This window comes from Serinus canaria, chromosome 14, assembly GCF_022539315.1.
Source record: "Serinus canaria isolate serCan28SL12 chromosome 14, serCan2020, whole genome shotgun sequence".
Lineage (NCBI taxonomy): Eukaryota > Metazoa > Chordata > Aves > Passeriformes > Fringillidae > Serinus > Serinus canaria.
This window is the reverse complement of record NC_066328.1, coordinates 9,035,230-9,047,311: the sequence shown is the minus strand read 5'-3', so window position 1 is coordinate 9,047,311 and position 12,082 is coordinate 9,035,230. Positions and strand designations below refer to the sequence as shown.

At 37.7% G+C, this 12,082-nt stretch overlaps 2 protein-coding genes across 5 annotated transcripts in view; both read right to left on the bottom strand.

The window, feature by feature from the left end:
- Positions 1 to 6,767, bottom strand: part of VWA3A (von Willebrand factor A domain containing 3A) — a 30,823-nt gene extending 24,056 nt beyond the window's left edge. Inside the window, exons 1-10 of the mRNA XM_050980174.1 lie at positions 6,592 to 6,767; positions 5,895 to 5,977; positions 5,549 to 5,663; positions 4,835 to 4,936; positions 4,660 to 4,742; positions 3,700 to 3,754; positions 2,854 to 2,952; positions 1,709 to 1,815; positions 1,315 to 1,440; positions 203 to 311 (exon numbers count right to left, since the gene is read on the bottom strand). Of these exons, the coding sequence (XP_050836131.1) occupies positions 203 to 311; positions 1,315 to 1,440; positions 1,709 to 1,815; positions 2,854 to 2,952; positions 3,700 to 3,754; positions 4,660 to 4,742; positions 4,835 to 4,936; positions 5,549 to 5,663; positions 5,895 to 5,959 (861 nt within the window). The 5' untranslated portion in view covers positions 5,960 to 5,977; positions 6,592 to 6,767. The remainder of the gene's footprint in view (positions 1 to 202; positions 312 to 1,314; positions 1,441 to 1,708; positions 1,816 to 2,853; positions 2,953 to 3,699; positions 3,755 to 4,659; positions 4,743 to 4,834; positions 4,937 to 5,548; positions 5,664 to 5,894; positions 5,978 to 6,591) is intronic.
- Positions 6,768 to 6,979: 212 nt separating this feature from the next.
- Positions 6,980 to 12,082, bottom strand: part of MOSMO (modulator of smoothened) — a 31,073-nt gene continuing 25,970 nt past the window's right edge. For all 4 annotated transcript variants that reach the window (XM_050980169.1, XM_050980172.1, XM_050980170.1 and 1 more), the window contains one exon: positions 6,980 to 10,846. In XM_050980169.1, the coding sequence (XP_050836126.1) occupies positions 10,662 to 10,846 (185 nt within the window). In that variant the 3' untranslated portion in view covers positions 6,980 to 10,661. The remainder of the gene's footprint in view (positions 10,847 to 12,082) is intronic.

Below are 12,082 nucleotides of genomic sequence, written 5' to 3'. Positions count from 1 at the left end.
CTGAAATATTTTAAAATTGCTGAGTAAAGCAAGTTACAAGATGATGCTCCAAATGATTTTTTTCATGTGTGCAAATATGCTCTGAAGAGAAAAGAACACTAACTCAAGAACTCTAATGATTAGGTTAGCTTCCCCCGAAGTTTATGAGAGAACAGGAATAAAAATGCACTTCAGGAAGTTAAGTATGAACACAATTACTTACAAGAGAAGCAGGGCTGCTGCAATCATATGTAACAGTGTGAATCTGCACTTTTCTCCCCAGCGTGCACTGCTGAGCATAATCACATAATATTTCAAAAGACTGATCAGGGCTGATTAAAAAAGAAAAGAAAAATATATTAACAATGGCAGTAATCAAATGGGGGAAAAAAAAGGCCATACTAAAGAAGATATGGAAAAAAAACTGGGAAAGAAATGATAAATCATGGGAATTATTTAGGTATTTAGCATTGTCATGCTTTTGGAGGGATTTTCTCTCCCTCTTTCAACCATTACTTAGATGTCACTACTGGAGCTTGGTTCTGTCCTGAAAATCTGGATGACAACAAACCCACTAGGATTCTACTCCCACTCCTAACAGCTTGTGAATTAAATGTTCTGAAGTATTCCCTGCTAAGCAAAACTTGGAACCTTGTAATCAACACTGTGTGTTCAATAAGTTATCTGAAATTTCAGTTCAATTATGCGAAGTATCAATCTTGCCAAGCTTACACCATCCCTTTTTGCACATTTAGAATAAAATACAATTAGTAAACTAGGAGTAAGGTAACACTCCTAGAATCCTTATTGTAGTCTTTTCCTTGTAATCCCAACTCCAATATTGAACTTTTCAAATTATGACAGCAGAACTGCAGAATTTAAATCCATAATTTATATAATCTCACCTGGCTTCATTTATTTAATCAGACATTTTAAGTTCTCCATCAGCACTACTAAGATCACAGAGAGAAGAATCTTTGAATGTTTAATGCTATTTTATAGCAAAATCTATCTTATTCTCTAATCTTCCCAGAGGTGTGGACTCTTTCAGTGATATCTTTAATGACACTTAATTGATATAAAATTAGAGCTAGCAGGCTCTCAATAGATTACTGTGATAAGTGATCTGCAAAGGAAACATATAGCTTCACAACAGAAAAGAGAAGATTTATAAATAGTAAAAAAGGGAAGAAATAAAGGAAATCAAAGGTATAAACTAAAAATACGTAACACACGGATCTTGAATTTTCTATTTATTTTTGTATCAAGTTCAGTTTCTTGTACCATTCCTGTATCCAAGTTAAATCTGGTTGTTAAGACAAATAATGAACTTACCAGCTTCCTATAATAAGAACCAAGGAGTTCAGTTCTCTCATGGGAAGGACATGCCTTAAGGCTTTCAGCAAATTGCAGCCTCGACCAGGCTCCAGCTCTTGTACCCACTGTCTTGCTTCATGTAGCCTAGGAGAGGGAAACAAGAAAAAGAATATTTAGGTGCTAAGTAAGATAGATCACAAAGATTACTACAAATCACAGAAGTAGCTAAGATATTTTATACGTGAAAACCATCTTGAAACCACTGATCACATGTCAAATTCATTGCTCTTCTCCCCTCTTAAAATCACTACAGGCACAAGATGAAAAACATATTACCTGTAAGAGATGGCTCAAATTAAATGGAGATCTTGTCTGAAACACCTTGATTTTTCAGAGAAATTAACTTACTTACACATGAACATTGATGGTTTTTGGACTCTCCCACAGTGGTGAAATTTCTGTACTGAATGAGAGGCAGTACAATTCCTTCTTATAACAAAGCTGCTCATCTATTAAGCACTAATAAATAAAAAATTATGAATGCATTACTATCCATGCTGCTTCTGGCAGGGTTATAATGTAAAAGACTAAAAATAGTCATTTCATAAAAATAGTTACAGCAATATTTTCAGCTACCACGAAAAAAACTTCCAAGAAAAACTCATAGATATTCAAATATTTAGTAAGGATAGAGACAAAACCTGCAAACTTATGGCATTCCAAATAATTTGTTAATGGTGCACAAAGTAGGGATATTTATGTTACTGGTACCAGTTTTTCTCTTCAGCTGATAACCACATGAAACAGCAGTGATCTAGAATGCACATATTCACCCACCATGTAATTTCTAAAAAATGGTTAACTCATAATCATGGATAGGGCTAAACAATAGTTCAGATATTCAAGCTAAGTAAACCAGACTGTGGAAACCGAGTTTTCTTGAAACACACAAATGAAAAACACAAAAAATATAAATTGATGGTAAATAATTCTTGAATGTGGGAAATGTAATTGTACCAAGCATCAAATATATACATTATCTCTCCCTTCCTCACTGTATAAGTTTTCTAAAAACAAAGAGCACAACAAAGGACAAGTTTCTTCTGAGAAGACAGAAAATTATTAATTCACCAAGGTCCTGACAAAAATTGTGAAGTTACTGTGACAAACGTTAACTTAAAGGAAACTATATTTACCATAAATATCTCTGTGTAGAACAAGAGACAACAATTTGGTTCTACCTCTTACAGCTGCTTTCGTTAATCAAAATTTATTCCACAGAGAATGTTGATAGAATTGAGAAATATTAACAATAACTCTTTCCTTAATAATATTTTGAAGTATACTGGATTTATTTTGATTTGGATTTCTTCTGGACATTAACAAATACTACACTTTCAAACACATTTGGAGCACACTTTTCTACAACAGAAAATTTCTTTTCTATTGTATATTAGGATTTTAAGCAGATTGTTTTCTATTTGGTTGCTGGCTTCTAGTTCCACAAAAGCTGATTAGTATGTTAAAATAGGCAAAATTTGCTTTACTATTACTTACCAAAAGGTTCTTCTGAAAATCCAATAGTCTAGGTCCATAACTCAAATGGGACACATCAACCAAAAGTCCAACTTTAGTTCCTTTTATAACACCGAACACCTTAGAAAAGTCACTGTAAATATTAGCTTGTCTACAGTTTAATAATTTTACTGTTTATTCTGTACACCACCATTTTTAGATCAAGTATTGGGTATTTATTTTAATTTTAAACTTTTCAGCATAAAGATGACACAGTGACAAAGTCAAGGAGGAAAAGAAGAAGAGAAAAAGAGAGTCCTACTGGCTCCTAGTTAATCCTTACCAGTGGTTCATATTATCTTCTTCCCAAGAAAACTTATTCATTACTTGAGAGGATAAAACAAAAAATAACTTTGTCCTCTTCAGGAGAAATCAAGCAACTTGGTGGAAACCAGATTTTGGAATGCTGCATCTTTCCCTATTCCCTTCAAGAGGGAGTTACAGCTGAGCATTAGCACTGTCAGGCACAGTGTGATGAAGCAGATGTGCAAGAGTGGGCAAAATGAACTACAGGAGAGCCCCACTCCAGGCAGAAGTTAATCTCAGCACTGTCTGCTCCCATTTAAATTGTGCTGAGAGGACCTGATGACTAAGACTGCAAAGAGAAAGGGAAAGACTAAGTCTAGAAAGTAGAAAACTGCATACCAATGAAAGGTCAGGAAGAACAATCCACTGTCAACATCACTGCGTATGATGTGGAACTTGTAGTAAATAAGGAAAATACAAAGGCTTTCTGGAAGGCACTTTTCACTAGTATTCAAAAGTTAATTTAGTCTTTAATGCCATATAGAATTTCATTCTAAAAATATACTGCAAAGTTCAAGTTACCTTTCTGCTGTCCTGCAACAGCCACTGAATTCGGTGCTGATAGAGTTCAATCACTCTGACAAAAGGCAGAGCACACATTTAGCTACAGCGTTCCCTCACACTGGGTGTCAATGTAACAATCAACCACCTGTCTTCATCACATCCCTTTCTCACAGATGCAAAATCTGTGAGAAACAGGTGTTTTAAAATATGTTAAATATGCCCTTATACAATTGGGGGTTGCAGGGCTCACCACTTAAATACTTCTTTCCCTAAAGCAGAACAACTTTCAACAGTTTAATATTAAAATAGTTATAACCTGAGGCAAAACAAAATGCTTTCTGTCCTCTAAAATTGTTTTACTTTAACCAATGGATTTTTACTTCCATGCACATTGTGTCTACAAGGTGGCAAACAGAAAATTTAAGCCAACATTTTAAAAGGGCAAATCCATTTTGCCTTTTCAAAACAGAAGAGCTGCTTCTGTTTTATAAAAGCCTGACACAGTGAGGTATGCTGAAATGGCAGCATTCTTATCAATTGTGAAGATTATTCTACAGCTTATTGACCCTATAAATTAAATTATTTAAGTTTCTTGATTTTATAGATTTAAAATTCACTTAGAATACTTTCAACTTCCATGTCACATCTGAATCCATGGCTTGAAGCTAATCCAGGTTTCAGTAAGTATAACCCCCAACTACACAGTGTTACATATGGAAGCCTGACCATGCACTGGCTGCCTTTCTAAAATGAGCAAACTGCTTCACATCAACACCTGCTTGATAAACATCTTCCTTAAAAACCCCACACCTCAGCTGTAGTGACACACAATTATCCCTCAATCTCAGCTGAAAGGATTTAATGTTGAGATACTCTGAGGTGTCCAGAGACAACAAATTAAGATTTAAGGTAGCATCTACAGTAATGGAGATACAGAATCAGTTATACATCAGAACAGTAAAGAAGATGGATACTTACTCACAAAGCCTGGATTCAAAATCAGGAACAGCCTCCTCTGTAAACTCCATCACTTCACCATCATTTCCTGAATTCCTGCAGCACTATGCATGGTTAACATCAGAGATGCACACAGTTAAGACTAACTGGAGAAAAGGCAGTGTTGTACTTACAAAATAATATTGCCCTCATTTACCAGATACTCTAATGTTAACTGCAAAGATTCCAAACTGTAGCTTTTTATCCATTCTTCTGTTGTTTGCACCTTTTGAGACTGTGTTTTCTTCATTTGTTCTCTCTGTAGATCAAGTGAAAAAAAATTACATGCAGTATGAGAAATTAAATGTGCTGTTTAAATGTGACAAAAATCTAAGTCCCAAGGAGAGCTGCTGCTAGGCAGTGCATATCCAAGAACATAGTTTTATATACTGGAATACTCTTTTGAATGTGGGACACAAAGGAAAAGAAACTTTCACCAGACTGTGAGTTAAAGGAAAGGAAAAGAGAGCTTAGTTTAGAGCAGACAGGAATGAAGACACTAAATAGAAGAGCTCAATAAAAGAATTAAAATAAATACCCCAGTAATTTACCAGAGAGGAATAAAAATAAGCATCTCCCAAACAAGACTCAGAGTTTGAACTTGGCTTCTGCCTTTTGGAGGAAAATGCAGTATCAACAGCTGATCTCATTTATTGTTTTGCCCAATTTGTTTTCAGATTAATCTCTGCAGAGAAACTACATGCAGTTTCTTGACATGAGTGATCACACCATCAAACTGTCTGTGTATGTATGCAAATGTATGGAAGGAAACATATTAGTTGTCTATCAGTTTATTTATTCCCCACTATGAATTTATAATGGATAAGCATTACTGTACCAGCTGCTCCATTTTGTAGGAAAACTCGCCTACCAGCACATCTTGTGTCTTGCTATGTGCTCCCAGCAATCCATTATCTGGTCCTAGATGAGGCACAGTAAAATCTTGCCCTGCTGGATGATCACCCTGTAGATGGAATTCTGTCAACCTACAAGACAATAATTTTATGAGAGCAATTCATCACCCATAATATTCCTGTATTGTCACAAAGTCATTTCAAGTGTTTTTCTGTAGCAACTGTTCTATACTTTGATAGTTGTTTAAGCATTAAGGTAATGTATGATGTTTTGAAGTGATATAGTATATACTTTACATAAATTATAATTTATTTTCTATCTACATATGAAGTCTCAACTAGATTTTGTAATGGTTTCCTCACCCAATTTTTTCCAAATATTGATCATTGTCCAACAAGCATGCCATTTTCCTGATATGTGTATCCATTATATGAATTGACTTAGCCTTGTTAAAAATAAAAAGACAGCATTAGAGCAAAATCCTCAGGCATAAACACTATTAGAAACGTATTAATATTGTCAGCAACTTAAATGATAATTTATATTGTATGTGGGACAACAGCAAACTAAAAAATAAAGAGAAGTTACAATTATCCATTTATAGAAAACACATTTAGGAAGTATTCTGCAGAGCTGCTTGTTAATGGATTTTATGCAGTTAATTATATGCATGCACAGCTGCTGGGAGACCGGCTACAGAGCTCAACCAGAAAAAGAGATTAACCACAGCAAACCCCAGCGCGGCGGCGGGAGCTGAGCCAGCCGGGCTGGCAGCGGGTGGGCGAGCTGCCCTCGGCTTTGGGCGCGGTAAAAATGCAAAACCCATTAAACCCCGGTTTTCCCTTGGCTGGGCTCCACCGCCTCCCCCCGGCCCGGGGGCCACCGGGGCCCTGCGGCTCACAGCGGGTGTCAGCGCAGCCCTTGCCGTTGCCGAGACCCGCTCACCTCACGGGGGAAGAGCCCCGGATCCCCGCGGTGTCCCGTGCCCGAGAGTCACCTCACCCCACCGGGGAGAGACCCCTCGGCCCCTCCGACCCCGCACCGCCTGCTGAGACTCACCTAACGGGGGAAAGGCTCTCCCGTGCCCGCCCTCCCTCCCTGGCACCGCGCCACTGACAGCGACTCCCCGAACCCCTCAGCATCTCCCGGCACTGCCCCGACCCTTCCCTCGTGTGGCACCGGGAGCGGAGGGGCCCAGCCCGGTCCCCGCCCGCTGTTGCGGCGTTGCCGGTGGAGACGGAGCTGGCCCCGGTGCGCCGCTTCCCGCCGCCTGAGGGCGCCGGTGGGCGGGAGGCGAGGGGCCCCGCCGGGCGTGAGGGGACGCCCCTGAGTGGGGACACACCTGAGAGGGGGACACACCTGAGAGGGGGACACACCTGAGGGGGGGACACACCTGAGCGGGGCGGGGTTGGTTCCAGTCAGTGCAGCCGGAGCCAGTCGCTTTAGTAGACAATTTATTTTGATAAACTTGCTCAATAACAAAAATACAAGTGAAGAAAATTATGTTCATTTTATACAGTTTGTATTAACATTTGTTCGGAAATCATTAATTGAAAAATGCTCTAACCAATAGAAAACAACCCTCAGTAAAGGCCGGGGGTGCAGGCGGCGGGCCCGGCCTCGAGCCCAGGCAGGACAGCCCGCCTGCAGACACCATTTCCTTCATTATGTTCATCCTTCACAAAGGCTTTAAAGGACAGCTTCCATTTTCCCGTGCATGTGTGTGTGGGCAAACAGGAACCTACAGGTGTGTTCTGGAGTGGTTAAACAAGGTCTCGGGAACACAGGGACGGCAGGAGGGCCCGGCTCAGGCGGCGTGGCCTCAGGCAGAGGCCGGGGCTGGAGTGTGGCACACTGCCCGTGCCTTCGGACACCGGCGCCGCTCTCCAGCTGCATCGGCAGCGCACAGACCTCGCTAAAGGGTTAGGCTGGTGTGTTCTGGGAAGCACACCCTCCCCAGGGCTCAGCCAAACAGCTTCCAGGCGATTATTTCAGCTGAGCTCAATGATTAGATTTATACTGACCAATTTACTAGTTTTTCCTTCCGAAAGTATTTTCAGTTTCCAATCTTACATTTTGTTAGCCAAATAAATGACAAAGTGTGCACAAATTACATTATGATGGGGAATCAAACCTTTGGGAGGATTTAGAAGCAAAAGAATAAACGGAATTCTCTAGTGATGTATAAAATGAGCTGTCCTTCAAAAAGTTAAAAAATAATGGCTGGCAGAATCAGAAAAGTTTATGTAAACACTCAACACAAATATGGGATTACCTTTGGAGAAGATTCATATGGAAACATTTGCTTTTGATGAACTGAAAAAGTCTACAGATGTTTAGGCATGTTCAATACGAACTTCCTGTAGTTCAAAACAAAACCTTGTGCAAATAAAACCTATAAATAGTCTTCAGCAGATTTTACAGTGATGCTCTTAGGTATGAAAAGAATGCACACAACTTTAAAACAAAAGTAACAGACATAAGTTTGACAAATGATTGCACCATAAAACAGTGTTTTATATACAGTTTACAAGATATGATTTTCTGCTATAAATTAATACTGTACTATATAGTACTTAGTGACCTCATTAAAAGCAACTGTTGACAGCTGTCTCTTCAATTACTGGTTTGGGTTTTCTAAAATGCATTTGGCCGCATCTATTTCTGGATTTGAAATGCTCAAATATTTAATAAATCTATTTGCTAAACCTTTGCTAACATTTAATAATTCATAGCAATAGCATTGGCAGATCAGATCAATTTCCAGTCAGCCAGCCAGTCTGGGTATGCTCCAAGATAAGTATTTTTGTTTGGTTTTAAAAATTATTATTGTGATCCATTTAATCAAAGCCTAAATCCACATGATGTTACAATAACTGAAATAAGTAAGTTGGAGGGGTGGGAAGGGAAAGAAATTTTAGCAGCTTAGAAACTCTCCCCACCCCCCAGCTGTGTTCCAGTCACAAAAATCTCGAACTATTTACAAGTGTAACATTTCTGAAAACATAATTTATAATCCAAGTTTTAGTGAATACTTCATCTTAGGACACAGTAGTGATAACACCAAAATTTTCAAAGATATCAAGCAGCTGAACCCTGCCTTTTACCTCCACCACTATTACTAGGAGCCTCAGACTGCCCATGCAGATGAAGGCTTAAATTAGGAACCAAATTATAATTATTAAACCATGACTTCCAAGTAAGTGCTTGGCTGTATTTACAGATTAGTACACTTTGGAAAAATTTTGTGATCCATAAACATTCCATTCTGCCTATGAATGAGCTGACTGGAAAAAAAAAAAACTTAGAAACAATTCCAGTGGCAAGTTTGGTCAAAAAATTCAAAAGAAAATATACATAAACAAATTAGATTTTTGTACTAAAATACCTTGGGGGAGAGGGGAGAATTGAAGGAAGGCAGGGACCCACTATGGTCTGAATGGCACAGAGTTTAAAATAATTGTGCAAACTGTGTTACTTTTAAACACTCCAGCTTATCTGGTAAGTGATTACTTTGGAAACTGCTGATTTTATTTTAACATAAATCTTATCCTAGAATGACTGTCTGTTCATGAATGCAGTTCCTCTAGTAAGTTCAATGAAACAGTGCTCAAAACAGACAATTTTATTTTGTTTTCAGAATGAATCTCAGGCAAACTATTTATTAACAGGAAAACAAATACTGATAGTGCAGGCAGCTTCCCTGAACACCAACCTAGTAGTGAATTAAGATGTCTGTGGATTCAATGGTTTGTCCTTGTGTTGAAAAATAAAACTACTTTAGTGAGGAACATTTATTCCAAATTTTGGTGGCCATTAAATCTACATTTAAAATAACAACTTTAGTAAACAAGGCATACATTTTAAACAATTATATTGCTCAATTTTGGCAAAGATGAATTAATACTCATCTGAAAATAAGTTCATCCATCTGTGCAGTGGGATAGTGTTTGCATTACTTCAAACATTGCATTTTATATGTGCTAAAAGGAATGCTTACCTATGGTAAAATGCTGTGCTTGAATATGTATGAATGCTAATGTAACAATGAAGTAGAAAAAAAGAGATTTTTCTGTACAACAGTTGCTAATAATTTAAATAGTGTCAGTTTCCCAAAATTAGGATTTTAAGGTATGACATGATCTCACCTTCTACCCTCATATACAAATAAATTACCATAAAAAGAATTTTAGCTTAACTTAAAATTGCACCTAGAAAGGCATGGGATCGTTTGTACCTATTACAAAAAACTGTTAAAATCAAGGGCTGCTACAAAGAATGAGGTAAACTGAAGACTCTCAGCTATGTGGCCTTCAGAAAAATGGCTTTTTTCTATTGAGTTCTAGTTTTGCACACCACAGTGTTTTGCTAGCAAAGCATTCTGAGTTCTTTTCCAGGAATCATTTGTGTGTATATACATATATATATATATACATATGTGTATATACACACACACACACACATACACACACACTGTATACTGCATCAGCAAAATATATATATATTTATATATATATATTTATATAAATATAAGGACGAAATCCCCCTCTACAATGTTCCTTAGTGTTTCCTAGAGCTTATGGGGGAGCAGGGGATGTATGTCTTTTTGCTGTTACATACATTGAGAGAACATGTTTTGATCTATTGGCTTCTTGGTGCAGTAATGCAAGATTGATCCACAATGGTGCCAAAGGCTTTGCTCATCAGAAGGAAGATGTAAAACACTAATCTCCTAAACAGCGAGGCCAGCCTCACTTGAGTTCCTCCACAACCCTCTGGTCCACCACAAAGTTCATAAGTACTTTGACTTCCAAATTGTTAGACATTAAAAACAGGAACAGTCCAGTAACATGGGGTGTTATGCTTGTCAGTGTAAAGCATTCTTCACCAGTTCCTATCACAGTGCAGACCTGACTGCATTGAAGTATGCTCAGGAGATTAGTCAACGTGGTCTGTATTTGGTTATGGGAAAGGCTCTCCTTTTTTTCATCCAAAGTGCATAGTGAGAACAAGTCAAAGCATTCCTCTTTTCAGTCAGTGTTTGACAGTCTGATTTAGGCATCCTCCTGAGAATGCAATTCTGATGTCTTGCTCTTTTCCAAAATAAAGTCCTGCAGTCCAGACATTCATCAGCCAGGTAAACAAACTTTGCCAGCAAATAGAAGTCCCACTATTGTAAAGAAAATGGATAAGACAAACAGTACATACGAAGACCCAACCACTGTGTTATTGGGTAATTTATAGGGTTGACCTCCAACTTCATTGATGTAAAATCCTATTGGAAATATTAGGGCTGCCATACAGAATAGAATCACTGCAAAGAAAAAAGAAAAAAACAGTCACTGCTGTGTTAAAGTGAAAATATTTACCTGTTCACAGAGCGCTCCAGAAAAACAAGTAAAATATCCTGACTGAACCGAAGAGCTGAGATCAGAGCTATCTGAGCTGATAACTTGCTTGAAATGACTGAGTAGGCTTTATGATGCTTTCAAAACATCCCTCATCTACTCCCAAGAAAGGCTGTAAGTTCCCAGTTTTGACTGTAATTTCAGTTCTGCTCACTAGATCATGAACCCTCTTTACAGAATAAAAAATTGGTAGATATACTTCTATCACCATTTCAAAGTTCAGTCATTTATTCTCCAGTTATTTTAGAGTAATTTTTCCAGTCAAGATAAAGCAACATTCAACATTGAAGAAACTTTTTCTATTATCAGTTGTCTTTTTCCAGCTGTAGTTGCTCTCTCCCATTCTTCACACATTCATTTTCTGTAAAAGCTTTGCTAAAAATAGAAAACATTCAGACTGTAATTTCTTTTATGATTAAAAGATACCAGTTTCCTAACATTATATGAATGTTTCCTTAGATAATTAAATATCCTTAGAATTTCTCATTGTAGTACAATGAAATGAAAGTTTTCTGATTCATTTAATTCAAGCTTCTTAGTGAAAAACTAAATTCAGACTCTGTGAACAAAGAGACCAAGCAATGAGGGTTTTTATTTCACTTCAAACTCATGTATATGTTTTGTTCTTGCAACTGACTTTGTGTGAAAGTACAAGAAATCAGAACTCCTGTTAAAGAATTTCATTACAGATTTCACAGGCCTTCAGGTATCAATAGTAACCAAGATTCCTCACAGCACATTTCAATACCCTGATCAAACCCAGGAGAGAATATCCAGTGTTGTTTTCCAGATGACAACTTCAGTGTTTCTGTAGCCCAGCTTTGGAAAAGTAACCCTGTTTAGTTTGGATGTAGCTATGCAGGACTCTACTGTCAACCAGTGCAATGACTTCTAAATATGGCTCCTCTGAGAGGCAAGATATTATTCACAATAAAAAGGATTAGCTCTTGAATTGGTTTGATTGTATATGCAAGAATATACAATATACAATATTGGGGTTTTTTAAATCAGTATTAGAATAAAACAGAATTTTAGCTGATCCTACCACTTCAGTTAAGTATTAGCATTTTACTCCTATTTCACTTCTATGTATTTCAGCCATTATTTACTGTGAGTGGAACATGGCACCACCATATCTATTA